The following is a 14,230-nucleotide window of genomic DNA, read 5'->3' as shown; positions in this document are numbered from 1 at the left end:
CCAACTCATCACTATGATGCCGTCCATTCCAACCGCCTGACCTCCGTGGAGCGACCCCCAACCTCCGATGGCTTCCGTCCCGGGTTCGGTGGTTGGCACCCCTCGACCGCCAATTGCAGCGGCATGAAATACCTCGAAAATGCCACCGGATGCCCCGCAGTTGACCCCGCCCGACTAGTCATCAAGGAATGATGCGGTGAGCGAGAGTGGTGACCGCCGCCGACCGCCGCCGACCGCTTCGAACCTGAGAACCTGGGAACAAGCCCGCGGTGGTTCGGATGCCTGCCGGGCGCCCGCCCCTCGTTTTTTTGCCGGTTCAAGCTGGCGGGGGGACAGGGCGCAACTGGGTGCGACGACGTGGTGGGGTGTTCCGTGCTTCATGCCCGACCCCAAACCATCCAATCATGCCACCAGCCCTGCATGCAACAGCGTTTGCTGCCAGCATGGCATCGGGAGGCCTGAAACATTCTCGATTTGGCGCCGCCATTTATCCCAAAAGGTGCCCGTTTGCCGTCGGTTCCAGGTTCCACAACACCAACTTAATCTCGACGCCTTTTGTACTGCTCGATCTTCAAAGATACAATACGAAGTCTTAGGGGGTTACCGCACGCAAAGTCCAACAATCCAACACCCGAAGCTAAGGCGCGTGGTTACCGAGGCATGAGAAGCCTGCAGCTCATGGCTTGAACGCCCAACCACGAAAGTCGAATCACAGTCCCACTCGCTTAACACAACCTCATCACCCAAAATGCCGGCCACGGAATTCGTCACCATCATCAATAACTCGGGGAAGGTTATCAGTACGGTAAGAAACCCCCTTGGCTGCCCCGGGGAGTCTGGGGCGCATGGCACACGACACTGACACCGCGCAGGGCAAGCAGCTAGTCGGCCTCTTCAAGGAGGCGCAGGCAGCGTACCGAGACCGCCGAGAGGCCGGGAGGGCCGAACGCGCCGAACGTGCCGGGATTCGCCGGGCCCAGACTTTTGATGTGGCACCACGCGCGGATTCGTACTTCGACAACTATGACTACGGCGCCGGGGTTCCAGACGACGGGTCCGGTCGTCGGCAGTCCTACGACGACGATGCTCGCTCACAAGCCTCGTCCCGCCACAGCCGCACATCACGGCGATCGCGCCGCCCCCGTTCCCCAGACCGGCCCCTTGCGCTCACCGAGGGCAATCTAAAAACGCACTCCGAGGTATCGGCTACAGCACCGTCCAAGGTCCATCGGGCACCATCCGCCGCGAGTGCGCCTCGGGATTTGGCCCTCGCCATCCGGGCGCCGGCCCCACCCGAGTCGGCTGCGCCGTCATCAGCAGCCCCACCTGAGCGCCGCCAGCTCATCCACCGCCCACGCTCTGACCTCGGCGTCGTGAAAAAGAAGTCAATCGATATGAACCTTGCCTACGGTGACATTCCGCCCGATCTCGAGTCCCGCGTCGACCTCGACCCTGTTCACAACGATGGGGGAAGGGAAACGGTTGCGTTCGAGTCGGAAGATCCCCAGGCGGCCGAAGCAATAACCTTGATGGACCGTATCGAGGAGTACCTCGAAGAAGCGCATTGCGTGCAGCACACTGCATCGTCCATGATCGAGAATCTGCAGCGCAACCCAGAAGCCGCGGCTGCTGTCGCCCTCTCCCTCGCCGAACTGAGCGCGTTAATTGGCAAGATGAGCCCCGGCTTTCTGGCTTTCCTCAAAGGCGGCAGCCCCGCCGTATTTGCCCTGCTGGCGAGTCCTCAGTTCCTCATCGGCGCCGGCGTGGCCGTGGGTGTCACTGTGGTCATGTTTGGCGGGTGGAAGATTGTAAAGCGCCTCGGAGCCGCGGCCGGCCCAACCAGGACGCTCGAGACGCCGTTCGAGATGCGCCCCATGTCGGTCCCGGCTGCCCCCGCCCCTGCCCCTGCAGCCATCCACGACAAGGCGCTGCCTCCAGTACCTGGTCCCGCGCCGAGTGCCGCCAGCTACGACGAGGCCCTTGTGCTGCGCGAGGTCGAGGAGCTGAGCTCCATCGAGTCGTGGCGCCGTGGCATCATGACCGGCGTCGAGGATGAGTCGGCGGAGGTTGAGCTCATGAGCCGCGAGGCTGAGCGCGCTCTAAAGGAAAGGCACAACTTGGATCTGCCCGACGAGGTCGAGCCGTGTGACTCCGTCTCGCAGGTCAGCCGGGCCCCTCGCGAGCGGTCGAGTCGGTCTCATCGCAGCTCTCGCAGCAGCGCCGGCCGCAGCCACCGCGAAAGGGACGGCGAGACGCAAGTCTCGGAGCGCCGACGCAGCTCTGGCAAGAAGGACAGAGACGGAGGTGTGAGCGAAGCGGGCAGCGAGCGACGGAGCTCTAGCAAGAAAGACAGAGACGGCAGCGCGAGCGAGGCGGGCAGCGAGCGGAGCCACCGCAGCAGCCGCAGCAGCCGTAGTCACGAAGGATCCTCGGTATCGCGTTCATCGAAGCATTCCAGGATCACTCTTAAGGTCATCGAGGAGGGCGACGACGACTCTGCCAGCGCGGCTGGGAAGCCGAAGGAGAAGAAGCGAGACATGATCAAGCAGCTGTTCAAGATGAAGAAGGACAAGGATGATCGCGACCGCGCTGTTTCGGTGATGGTCTGAAGAGGATTTGCATTTATGACGATTTCTTTGGTTTGTACTGGGCTTGCATGGGAACTGGCGTTGGGGGATTCAAGATTATTTCGCTCGGGATGGACAGGGCATCGTGTGTGGCACATGCGAAGCCTGTATGTTACTTGCCTTGATAAGATATTCTGCAAAGCAAACACATGTCACACTTAACCCCACCCTCTCCGCAGGGCTGTCTCACGGCAGAGGGCGCCGATCTGTGCGTCTGCACCTTGTCATCATGTCAGCGACAACAGGTGTAGGTGGGATCTAACCATATTATTATGCTCGCCGACCTCGTACCCAGGCCAATTGCCCCTGCGCGGTAACAATCCAACCGCATTCTTCAGCCTTTCCCGTTCTGGTATGCGAGCTCTTCAAACAAGTCCGGTGAGCCGGAGCACGTCCTTGAAGTAACATAGATCTTCTTAACTTTCGCAGGGATAACTAACTGATCCTTACCCGGTAGTTGAACCCCTTCGGTGCTGCATTTGCACCGTCCCGTCTGCTCGGGCTTGGACACTCTGGGTGGGAGGGCAACACAAACACGGGATCGGAGACATCAAGTGGTCCTTGAGTTAGGACCGATCTCTTCAACCCCTTACCCCTGTCTACGGAATTCGGAGATAAATTGCTTGAGCGGGCTCTTGTTCTTGCATATTCGTCCCGTCAGCACGCAGCCGAATCCTTGCTGACCTACCGCAAAGCGAGCCCCGGCAAAGTAGCATTCACAGAGGCGGTGGGGTCCAGGCACCATTAACGGTTGGCCATCGATAGAGAAGAATCTCACCGTCCGCGAGCCTTGTCCTGGATTTACCTGGGATGTGGGTTCGGGGGAGCAAGAGCAGCCCCTTCCTTCCTGTTAATCTGACGGCTACTTGGTAGAAATGGCACTTTAGATGGGTCCAACATGATTCAGCAATGCAGCTCTGCTTTTGCCAAGTGGAAGCATTGGCTAAAAGAAATCTGGAATCCGACGCGTGTTGTCGGTGACCTGTTCCTCATTGTTGCATCCGGCAAATACGGAGCTAACGCCGGTGTTAACACCAGATGTTCGCAAGACCTGCACAGTAGACAGCTCCTCAACACTGCCGGGGTCCTCGGACACCCGAAGCCCCTTTTGTTGGGGCAGAGCAACGCCCAACCCTGGATGGAAAGAACAGCCTGGGTGCTCACTTGGTTGTGTGCTGTGTAATGCCTGCCCACCCTGACGAACCGGCGGGAAGGATCGCAACTTGGCAGACGTGAGCTATAAGTAACGACCATCCCGCTCTCTACCTCACTCCATGGAATTTGGACTACTTACAACACTACCGTTCGAACCACATCTTCAACTTTACTTCCTTCTTCAACAACCATCAACCACTTTATATCACCCCACTGAATTGCACGTCATGGGTTCTCTGTTCCCGACTATTGCTCCTGGGGCAGAGGAGGGCATGAAGGCGTACGTGGGCCCATCGCTGTTCCAGCCTCACCGTGCTCGCCAGGCCATTCGGGACGCCCACGAGAAGAAGATCCCGCCCCTCATCGGCTACTATGCCGGCCTCAGCTCCGTCCCCATCACGCGGTTCGTCGCCCCGATGGGCTATGATGTCATGTGGATCGACTGGGAGCACACCTCGTGCGGTGTCGAGACCATGACCACGGTATGCCTTTCCCGTTCGTGATTCTGGGAGCCATGACTGACAGCTACAGATGGTCCACGAAGCAATGTTCATGAGCGGTGGGCGCACGATTCCCTTCGTCAGGTAAATACATCACAGAGCAGAAGCCCTCCTGCCTTCCCTGCCCCTCCGCTAACATGTTTCCACAGAGTCCCCGGTCACGACCACGCGGCCATCGGTTTCGCCCTTGATGCGGGCGCCAGTATTGTTGTCCCCCAGCTCGAGACAGTCGAGCAGGCCAAGCACGTGGTGTCGGCGGCCAAGTTCGGCACGCGGCAGAACGGCACCCGCTCGGCGCCCCCCTTCCGCATGGTGCCCGGCCTGACGGATATGGCGGCGGACGGCAAGCGCGACGTGTGGCAGAACCTCAACGACCAGGCGGCCATCATGGTGCAGATCGAGTCGCTCGAGGGCATCAACAACCTAGACGCCATCCTGACCGAGGTGCCGGACATCGACGTGGTGTGGCTTGGTAGCCTCGACTGCCGTATCAGCATGAACCTGCCGGCCAACTTTGGTCAGGGCGAGGAGCCCGAGTGGCTCGCCGCCGTGGAAAAGTTCAACAGCACCCTCAAGAAACACAACAAGCCCCGCGCCGGCTTCTGCCTCGGAGGTGGCGAGGAGCTGGCCAAGATGGGCGAGGACAACGTGCTGCTTGTGCATGCCGCCGACGTCATGAAGTTGTTTGAGCTAGGCCCCCAGCTGCTTGCCGCGAGGCAGGCCGTTGCCAAAAAGTAATGGTTGGTTGGGAGGAACAGGGCTCTTGTATTACCGCAACTTGAATAAACCATAGACTTCGGTGTAACGATAGAATCGTGGCTTTTTACTTCATTCTTTCGCCCCTGCGTAGCCCCATCTAAGCAGCCTAGACAACGACAAAAGGTTCCGCAAAATCCATACTATTGCTGTGCCCTGCTTGCTTCGCTCGTAAGTCCCACAAATACTACCAAGACGGCCGCATATGCCGCGGTACTTGACAAGACATGTATATGCTCGTCCAAGAAACAAGCCGCAAGGGCCCCGAAGATGGCGACGAATACAGTGGTGGATATCAAAGCAACGTATAGCCCAGTTTCTAATATCATCAACCACATAGGGCCAATAAGAAAGCCAGCACCAATGGCCGAGACCACAAGCCGGCTAAGGAGATTTCTGTATCGACTTTCGGTTCGGGAGGGCACGATGGCGCCCATATGGCTGTCCCACTTCCGTACATCTCGAGCATGCCTGCCCCTGAACTGACGTTGCGTGGCCTCTCCAATTGCCGCCTCGAGAATGATGCGATCCAGTTTTTTCTCGCCTGTCATTCGAAATGGGTCGCTGCTCGACTGTTGGTTTCTTTTATCCATATAGTCGTAGTCTTGGAGGCCCTGAACTGCATCCGTGGGATTAGTCGCTTGTCGTGGATATGTACCTATGTTTGGAGGAGGTGGAATTACCATATTTATGAAGATCATCTTCCCAACAATCCTCAGCTCCCATCTGCTCATTGTCATTGGCATCCCCATTTTCATTCTTCTGATGCTGGCGATTCCAGCTGACGCGCAGCTCGCCAGTTTTCGCCCACTGCCCTATGTGACGAGCGAGCCGTATCCGCAGTTGTACCAAGTACATCCGCTGCACTTCGGCAAGGTTGACTTCGAAACTTTCTTCGCCCTGCTTCGAGGGCATGAATGGCCAGGGCTTAACTTTTGTAACAAGATGTTGCCCGTAGTGCGTCCAAATCCATTTCTCGGGCCTGTCGACGTCAAGCTCATCATCGTCTGGTGGACCTTGGATAGAAGAGCGGGCGGACCCAGCTGCGCGTATGGGACGCCGTTGGATCGGAATGTTGAGGTCATCCCGTGGTGGTGGAGTACCTCTGCGGGTGGATGGGCGACTATTTGTTCTCTGGGTCTGATGAGACGGTAAAGGGACACCAGCTTCTTCATCTCCTGGCCGATTCGCCATGTTACCGGATACGTTTGCTGGTCCTCTACAATGTCGCTCTCGCTTTCAAGAAAGGCTATCCCCCAACAAGCCGCGGGGGTCTGGCAAATAAGGGAGGACGCTGCCGGTAGTATATTATCGCTCGATTGCCTCGGACGGCTTTCAGGCTTTCGAGCTTTCACCTGGCTGCACACCCATCCATTTAGCTAAATCCTACCACTGGGTTGGCATAAACACCGCCTCAAAACTGTGCCCAACCTCTTGTGTTTCGTTGCTGAGTGGTATCCAATCAGTTGCGGCTGCAGAGCGTTGCATTGCAGGGGCGAATCCACACGAAAATATGCATTAATTACGTGTCGAGCTAACTTGGCTTGACACAAGAGGGATAACTTTTTTCGTATTTTATCAGCTCGTCTCAGCAACTCCTTTTTCTCTCTAGTATGAAATATCTTTTTACCAGACCCCGCCCCTCTTTCCTTGGACCTTGAAGAGATCAAAACACCTACTCGGAATGACCTCGGCGGTTGCTCTCAACCTATCCATCACCATAAATGATGAACCGCCACGTCTGCGGTTGAGTTTCGCGGATGCTGGCGAGAAGTACCGAAAGCACAATCCCCCCAAGAGCATACAACTAGGGGTCGGGGTGTATTGCATCCGCCTCGACAGGGCTGATTATTTTGGTATTACGTTCGATAAATCGACCGAGGCTGAAGAGTGGTATCAGGAGAGATCTTGGTATGTGTTGTTTGAGTATGAAGGCAGGACGACAGTCTGGATCCGTCGATCGTTTACCGTCACGCAACTCGACAGCCTAAAACTACCGCCCCCACTTAACAGCAGTGGTGGTGAAAAGGAGCCAGGTGGGAGCATCATCTCCGTGAGCTCTTCCGAAGATCAGGAGAGGCGTATATTCAAATCGGCGAGTAGCTGGGGTACGAAGGCTGTCCAAGGGATGGCGAATGTGAAAAGGAAAGCGGACAAAATACGGAAAGTGGGAAGAGTGTAAATTTACGGGATGGATGAGGACCGGATGTTCAGGCTTGTTTACTTCATGACCAACTGGTATTGTGGTTTGTAGGCTAGGATGAGTTGGTACATGTACCCAAGGTAGTTTTATTTTGGATGTCTGTTCTGAGACTTTTCAGAGGGTAACGATTTTTCGCCTAGACGCCAACAACAGTGCAATATCCATTGTGATCTTTTCTCTCCAGCACATCGCCCCCCGTCTCCATTTCTTCATCAAATCTTCGCCTTTGCCGACTTCACCTCCTTCCACACATCCTCAGCGCCCCCATTCCTCCCAAACATCTCCCTCAAATCCCCAACCAGCGCCTCCGGCTTTTCCCACGCCGCAAAGTGCCCGCCCTCCTTATGCACCTTCTCAAACACAACCGGCCCCAGCGTGCGACCCCAAAGCGCAGGCGGAACATCCAGATCGCGCGGAAAGCTACTAAACCCCAACTTCACCCCGCCAATCCACCGCCTCACCCTCTCCGCCACCGTCCGACTCCCATGATAGGCCTCATAGTAGATGCGCACGCTCGCGGCGGGCCCGGCGCGCGAGAAGAGATAGCAGCTCACCCACGTGAGCACCTCGTCGTCGGTCCACTGGTAACTGTCGCCGTCCACCCACTCATACAGCTTCTCGTACACCCACGCCAGCAACGCCACGGGCGAGTCGGCGAGGGCGAAGCCGAGCGTGTGCGGGCGCGTTCCATGCAGCACGTTGTACCCCATACCTTCGCTCCTGAACTCGCGGCTGCGAGCTAGTCCGGCACGTTCGGCGGGGGTGTGGCGGTGGAAGAGGGACTGGAGGTAGAGGAGTGGGTGGCGGGACGCGGTAGGTGGGAAGGCGTGTAGGAAGTTGATGTGGCTGGCCAGGAGGTGATTGGGATACTCAAGGGCCAGGAGGCGTGTGATCACGAAGCCCCAGTCGCCGCCTTGAGAGACTAGAAGCGCAAAACGCGTGCGGGTTAGTCAGCTGGGGCGGCGAGAGGGGGCGGCGAGTACATACCGTATTTGTCATACTTTAGTTGTAGCATGAGTTTGTGAACCGTCTCAGCGTACTGATGAAGCCCAAAGTTGGGTTTCTTAACCCCTTCAGAGAAACCGAAATTGGGCAAGGAGGGAACGACAACGTGGAATGCCGGCTGCGAGGCATCTGTAGGTTCAGCGAGGAGAGGAAGCATCTTGATCGGCTCCCAAAATCCGCCCGGCCCTGGCCCGGAGTCAGTACTAGTTCATGATCAGGCTGTATCAGCCAGTACGTAAGAAGATGGCAACTCACAACCGTGGCAAAATAACAGCGGGATCGCATCCGGTCGGCTACTTTTTTGATGAAGGAAGTGAATGTCGAGCTCGTCAAAGCCATCAACTTCGATCGTGGTTGTAAAGTGCGGAAGCTGGTTGAGCTTCGCTTCGTGTTTCCGCCAGTCATAACCGTCTTTCCAATAAGCTACCAGCCTTTTGATGTCCCCGAGTGGTGTGCCATATTTCGAGTCATCGCTGAATGAGACTTCGTCGGGAAGGGTAGCTAAGGAGAGCTTATTCTTGAGCTTCTCCAGCTCTGTGTCCGGAATCTCAATTTGGAAAGGTCGTGTGTTCGCCATCTCGATTCAGGTGATGGAGTTGCTCCAAGTTGCAAGTTGCCACGTGAGGATGTGGAAGGAGAGCAGCGATATAGACGAGATCAATGGAGGGTGATTACAAATACAGGACCGCCCTGCCTGCATGTATGTACAAACAGGCCGCATACATGTACTCGCCAGGGCGTTTAGCATTGACGTCAACGTTATCTTGAATACCACCTGTACCCCTCTTCCCCAACGCCCTATTGAGAACACAACCTACCGAGGTACCCTTAACTACCCTCCCACAGCCCCAACATCAGGACTTGGAGATGATCCTTTTGCTATGCAATGTTCTGCCAGCTGGAACGGAATTCCTGCTCCACTTTCCCTATCCGGGCGGGTTGTGGCCGAGATCCAATCGCCATGGGTGACGGACATCTTGGCATCATGGTGTTCTGGACCCTTCCGCCGGTCAGTGCTGGAGTGGGTGCTCCGGTGAATGAGAGTTCGGATACACGAGGCTGTGTTGATTAGCATGTCCTGTCTCTGGTTCATTAACAAACACGCCGTCGTTGCTATCCTGGGGTTGCCATTTTCTGTCTCAAGTTTCTCCAAGACCATGATCTTAGGACGGGGTGTCTGGGTGCCGTGGAGTCTCTGGGGAATGGCCCCGTTCACGATCTAGGAAACAAGACATGTGGTTCAGGCACGCAGCTGCAAGGCAAAAACACCGAAACGACAAGCTGAGAAGCACAGGTAAGTAGGAGTTCACACAATGGAAGGTACAAAATGAACCCTTATATACGATACGGACGTCCTCCAATTTGAGTGGAAACCCGTTCATGTACTGGCCGAGTCGAACTGGAACCGAAACTTGAAACCAATCTTGGTGACGAGAACATCAACTCACAGACTCAAAGCACGCACAAGGAAATTCGCACTATACATCAGAATCGCACAACATGAGCACAGGGTCACCGCAGATCACAAGCACTGAGAGTAATAGTCGTTTTGAAACCGGCAGGTTGAGCCCGCCTGGCAACTCTGGCATCCGTTCCAAGTTTTGCCCGCACACTGGCCGTACTTGGCCGAGGCGCACGCCGCAGGGCCGCCCTGTGGGCCTACCAAACAAACAAGAGGCAAACCGTCAGTACGGACAGGAAGGCCAGTCTAGGGACCGCTCTGGTACACCCACCTCCCGTTAACAGCACGGGCGTGCCGATTTTGGTGGTCTCGTCGATGCTGCACACGTTGCGGCAGCCGCCCTGCCTCCCGGCCCCCGGGTCCGTGCTGTTGTAGACCATGTCGATCCAGCGGACCTGCATGTAGGCCTCGCCGCCGACCGACATGTTGCCGGACCAGCTGCCGCCGTCACTCCACGTGTTGAACATGACCTGGGCCGGGTCGCGCGGGGCCTGGAAGGTGATGCGGCTCGCCAGCTGGCCGTTGACGAACCACGTGCTGCTGCCCGGGGTCCAGTCCATGCGGTACTCGGCCCAGTCGGTCCAGCGGCGGCCGTTGGGGAGCGTCGTGTTGCGTGTGGCGCCAGGGATGTCGCTCGTCTCGTTCCACGCCGGCTGGTTGGTGTACTGCACGTACGAGGCCGGGTCGCGCGTGAGGATCTCCAGGTCGGCCTCCTGCACCAGGCTGATTTCGTCCGCCTCCGGCGGTGGCCGGTAGGTGAACATGGCCGTGACGGCTCCCGCGGCGCCTTTGGTCCGGGCTTGCATGCGCACTGAGAGGAAATGGTAGCCCTGACTGACCGACTCGAATTCGGCCGAGGACTGAAAGTCGGCATGGCGGACTGTGCGGAGGGTCATGTGCGTCATTTGCGGCTGCTCCTGGTCGTGCTCAATGTAGATGTTGTTGGGGCTGTTGACCATCTTGACGGCGGCATCGTTAAGCGTGCTGTCATTCAGTCCAAGGAGTGCCGTGTTGTTCCAGTTCATGATGGCCCACGAGTTGGTGAAGAGGTTCGGGTTCGCAAAGAAGTCACTGGAGGGTTCCGCCTGGGCATTGGCCTCGAAGCTGTCGATGGGATCCGGCACGCCGGCATACTGATGGAGAGACCGGAAATCGAAGAACTGGTGGTGGGAGAAGAAGTTGGTCACCGTGGCGTTGGTGTTGTAGCAATGGCAGTTGGAGTCGGTTGTTAAGGGGTGAGCTCCTTGGACTGTCGTTACCATGGATGCCGCAGCAGCCACAAGGGCGAGACTCCGGGCCGAAGCCATCGCCAGCTACGATATGGTGCAATGATGCTGGAGGAACAGCTTTGCACCAGTCCGACCCTAATCTGGTGCTCCGTTGACCTTCAAGTACTGTGGTATGTTACTCCGTTGAGAAATTTTCTTGGCTGCAGGTGCCAAGGAGGCCTCTCGCGTTTGCCCGCCTCGGCAATCGAAAAGGGGCTTGATCACCGGGGATTGTCGAAAATAAAAAGCTTGCTGCAGGAAGATTCCGGCAGCTGAAGTACCGGGCGCAATCTAGGAACCAAGTGCCGGATGAAGAGCATGTTGTTTGCATGTTCATATTAATAAAAGGGCCGGCTTAGGCAGCCAGTAAACACTTTGGTCACCTGCAACTGGTAGGGGCTGGCGTGGCTGTGCATCCATGTACGTCTTTCAATAAGCTTTCCAAACCACATTGGACATTGTCGGCAAGAAGGGAGCGGCGCATTTCTTGGTAAATTTAGTTCACTCGGGATCATCCGAGTGATCGTCGCTTGCTTGCGGCTACAGATTCAGGCATTTAACCGCCAACTCCCTCAGCCAGTAGTTGCCGGCAGGGGTATACTTGTAAACAACGCCAGCAATCCATCATTCCTGCCAGTAAACCCCCAACCAGGACTGGCACGTCATCCTGAGGGACAGGTTCCTCATATTGCAGGTTGTCTGCACTCCACACCGGCACGGCAGTGAGAATAAACTAGCCTGAGCAGTTTATTGCTCCTTTCACCTGGGAGCACTCGGTTTTCAGTCCGAGCTCCGGGCGAGATGATTCGTTTAGCCTGGCGCCTTGCCCACCAGGGAGATGCACACGACGTCGAAAGCGAGCAGCTCCCCACACAATGACCGAGATCTTTGCTAACAGTCGTGGAAGACGGGGACGTCCAGCGGACTCGACGAAAAAAGCCAGTTCATTATAGCGAGCGGGCACCGCGGGACCAGCCGCGCATGCACCGTAACGAAGTAATAGCGTTGCGGTTGTACCCTGCTCGTGTCACAGCGACCAGGGGTGCTAATGTTGTGGCTTCCGTCTGGCGCATCTTCAAGCGCCCAAGACTGAGTAAGCAGGTTTGTGTAAGCTTCAAAATAGGTATTCGTCCCATCGATCTTCGTGATAGGCATAGAATAGCTCGTCTAAGCCATGCCCATGGTCATCACCCAGCCGCTGCAGGAAGTCGTTGAACGTGGGTGGCCGGCGAGCTTCCCTTTCTGGGTCTGACTCTTCGTCACCCGAAAAGTAGTACTCTGATGCCTCGTCCTCCTCCTCCAGCTCGAGGTCCTCCTCCGGCGCGAGATGGCCGATTTCTCCATCCTCTGCGTCCTCGTACTCTTCTTCTGCTTCGAAATCCTCGTCGTCCTCGTTGGCTGGGGCCTCATCTTCATCTTGATAGGACGGAAGCAGATCAAAGGTTCTGAATAATATCCCTGCCTTCGCACAGCGTTGCCGGGCGGTTTCTACTTCTCGCCTAAAACGCCTGTGGAATTTGCTTTCCGCTGGCCACGAGTGAATGGCAAGTGAAATGCTGGACAACCGGTGAGCCTTGCTCGCGCATAGGCATTCGACGCCGTGGAGGATCATGTCCAAGTTGGCAAGGTAAGTCTGCTTCCAGTCCCTGTCGGTACCCCATTCACAGACGAGCGTGAAATCGCGGACCGAACGGGGCAGTAGCTGGCATAACCGCTCCCCGTCATCTTCGTCGAGAATGCCCAACGTCCCAAAGACGCCTCGATAATCGAGCATGACAGTTTCCAGCCGTGTGAGTTCGGGGATGCACCGCAGCCTGTGGTTCTCGGGTTTCCTCGGCCGTTCCATGCCGCGGGTTAGATAATGTCCTTCGGACATGGAAACCAGCTCAAGGGTCCGTAATGTGCCCGTCAAGCCAAGAAGCGCCTCGCTTAGTGTTGTGCCCTCCGGTAATAGATCCCGATCTTCGTCTGACGTAGTCGCTTCGAAGTGCACAACTAGGGTCTGCAGGTTGACACAGGCGAGGCACAGTGCCACTAATCTCGGCTCGTGAATGTGGCTGCCGTAGAGGCGGAGATGCTCGATGTGCGGTAGCGGGGGAAGTACGGCACCGCGCCCGACGACGCTATCCGCAGAAGCGCAACAAAGCTCGAGCGTCTTGATATTCGGTAGCAGCGGGAGAATCTCGACGGCGTGGTCGGCTATCAAGCGCGAGAGGGTCAGCTGGCGGTCACCGTCCTCTCGCTGGCAGTAGATGCGGAGCGATGCGAGGTTCTGCATGCGGCAAAATGGAAGGAACTCAAACAACCTCTCCGCGACGGGTGAGTAGCCTTCAGCCCGGTAACGGATGATGGCATCGCGGATAGCCGGGGCTGGTAGGTCGGGATGGTCTAGGTCGAACTGGGAATCCGGACAAGCCATCAGGTAATCCCGCAGGTTGGGTGCCCCCAAAAGGATCATCTTGAGGAGCTCCAGGGCAATTGTACCATGATAAACCCCCCCATGTTGGCTGTCCCAGCTGACTGGTCGCAGTTAATAAAAAGTCGTGGTTCGCGTGTCAGCAAAAACCGTACCTCCAACCTGTCTCTCCCATTCACGGTGCACTTCTTCGATGGTTTTCGCGGCAACGACGTCTACAAGACAAGCAATACTGCGGATCCAGGGCCTGATTTCCACGTTGGTTTCCATGCGGCGCAAGAGCGTGACCAAGGCGCGTGGTGTGGGGATGACGAGGGTATGGTACAGCAGTGGCTTGGCGATGACGGCGAGGCGCCGTGATGTCCGCGCGAGAGATAAGAGGTTGTCGTGGCAAGCGAGCCAGTCAGCCCACTGGTGGCCAACATCCCGAAATTCCCACGTGCCCGAGTCGCGAAGAGCAAAACGGGTGGTCAACGGTTGCGCGGGGACCAAGGCCTCGGCGATGGGTCGCAGCAGCTCAGTCGGCAGGCGTTCCAGGGACTGGCTGAGTTGACTCGGGGGCTCCGGCACGGGCGCCGCCGGGCCGCCGAGGGAAACCGGCGATGTCATCGGGGGCGGACAGGAGAACTCGGCTCAGGGTTCGGACCGCCGGATGAGCGCACTTGCCCTGGAATGCCGCGCAGGCGCTGCCGCCGTGGCGTGCTCCCGGCCCTGGGCAGAAGATAAGAAGGATATCCTGGGTGAGTCGTAGTGGCCGGTGCGCCCTCGGAGCCGCATCAGCGTTCCTCGCAGACGGCCGTGATTCACGCGATGGTACGGTTGGCGGGGATTTCTTCGA

The 14,230-nt window shown here is 57.1% G+C and overlaps 7 protein-coding genes across 7 annotated transcripts; 3 read left to right on the top strand and 4 right to left on the bottom strand.

Annotated features, from left to right (window-relative positions):
* The first annotated feature begins 152 nt into the window (after window positions 1-152).
* On the top strand, window positions 153-720 carry F5144DRAFT_86485 (uncharacterized protein). Its single transcript, XM_066793498.1, has one exon. It carries the CDS (start codon window positions 279-281, stop codon window positions 594-596), a length of 318 nt encoding a protein of 105 aa, XP_066645684.1. The 5' UTR covers window positions 153-278; the 3' UTR covers window positions 597-720.
* Window positions 721-748: 28 nt separating this feature from the next.
* On the top strand, window positions 749-2,609 carry F5144DRAFT_544359 (uncharacterized protein; the record flags this gene model as incomplete). Its single annotated transcript, XM_066787294.1, has 2 exons — window positions 749-805; window positions 873-2,609. 2 exons carry the CDS (start codon window positions 749-751, stop codon window positions 2,607-2,609), a joined length of 1,794 nt encoding a protein of 597 aa, XP_066645683.1.
* A 1,400-nt stretch (window positions 2,610-4,009) lies between these two features.
* Window positions 4,010-5,020, top strand: F5144DRAFT_589673 (Pyruvate/Phosphoenolpyruvate kinase-like domain-containing protein; the record flags this gene model as incomplete). Its single annotated transcript, XM_066790073.1, has 2 exons — window positions 4,010-4,281; window positions 4,432-5,020. The coding sequence occupies 2 exons, from the start codon at window positions 4,010-4,012 to the stop codon at window positions 5,018-5,020; spliced, it is 861 nt and encodes a 286-aa protein (XP_066645682.1).
* A 44-nt stretch (window positions 5,021-5,064) lies between these two features.
* On the bottom strand, window positions 5,065-6,429 carry F5144DRAFT_86480 (uncharacterized protein). Its single transcript, XM_066793497.1, has 2 exons — window positions 5,722-6,429; window positions 5,065-5,657 (listed from the first exon to the last, which is right to left on the bottom strand). The coding sequence occupies exons 1-2, from the start codon at window positions 6,230-6,232 to the stop codon at window positions 5,182-5,184; spliced, it is 987 nt and encodes a 328-aa protein (XP_066645681.1). The 5' UTR covers window positions 6,233-6,429; the 3' UTR covers window positions 5,065-5,181.
* A 908-nt stretch (window positions 6,430-7,337) lies between these two features.
* On the bottom strand, window positions 7,338-8,926 carry F5144DRAFT_559439 (Alpha/Beta hydrolase protein). Its single transcript, XM_066788141.1, has 3 exons — window positions 8,502-8,926; window positions 8,229-8,432; window positions 7,338-8,163 (listed from the first exon to the last, which is right to left on the bottom strand). The coding sequence occupies exons 1-3, from the start codon at window positions 8,821-8,823 to the stop codon at window positions 7,454-7,456; spliced, it is 1,236 nt and encodes a 411-aa protein (XP_066645680.1). The 5' UTR covers window positions 8,824-8,926; the 3' UTR covers window positions 7,338-7,453.
* A 660-nt stretch (window positions 8,927-9,586) lies between these two features.
* On the bottom strand, window positions 9,587-11,164 carry F5144DRAFT_86199 (concanavalin A-like lectin/glucanase domain-containing protein). The gene is made up of 2 exons (XM_066793493.1): window positions 9,980-11,164; window positions 9,587-9,905 (listed from the first exon to the last, which is right to left on the bottom strand). The coding sequence occupies exons 1-2, from the start codon at window positions 11,013-11,015 to the stop codon at window positions 9,769-9,771; spliced, it is 1,173 nt and encodes a 390-aa protein (XP_066645679.1). The 5' UTR covers window positions 11,016-11,164; the 3' UTR covers window positions 9,587-9,768.
* A 926-nt stretch (window positions 11,165-12,090) lies between these two features.
* On the bottom strand, window positions 12,091-14,001 carry F5144DRAFT_544355 (uncharacterized protein; the record flags this gene model as incomplete). Its single annotated transcript, XM_066787293.1, has 2 exons — window positions 12,091-13,496; window positions 13,548-14,001. 2 exons carry the CDS (start codon window positions 13,999-14,001, stop codon window positions 12,091-12,093), a joined length of 1,860 nt encoding a protein of 619 aa, XP_066645678.1.
* Between the last annotated feature and the right edge of the window lie 229 nt (window positions 14,002-14,230).

The sequence above is a fragment of the Chaetomium tenue genome (assembly GCF_020726465.1).
Source record: "Chaetomium tenue strain MPI-SDFR-AT-0079 chromosome Unknown F5144scaffold_2, whole genome shotgun sequence".
NCBI classification, from domain to species: domain Eukaryota; kingdom Fungi; phylum Ascomycota; class Sordariomycetes; order Sordariales; family Chaetomiaceae; genus Chaetomium; species Chaetomium tenue.
This window is presented reverse-complemented; position numbering and strand designations above follow the sequence as displayed.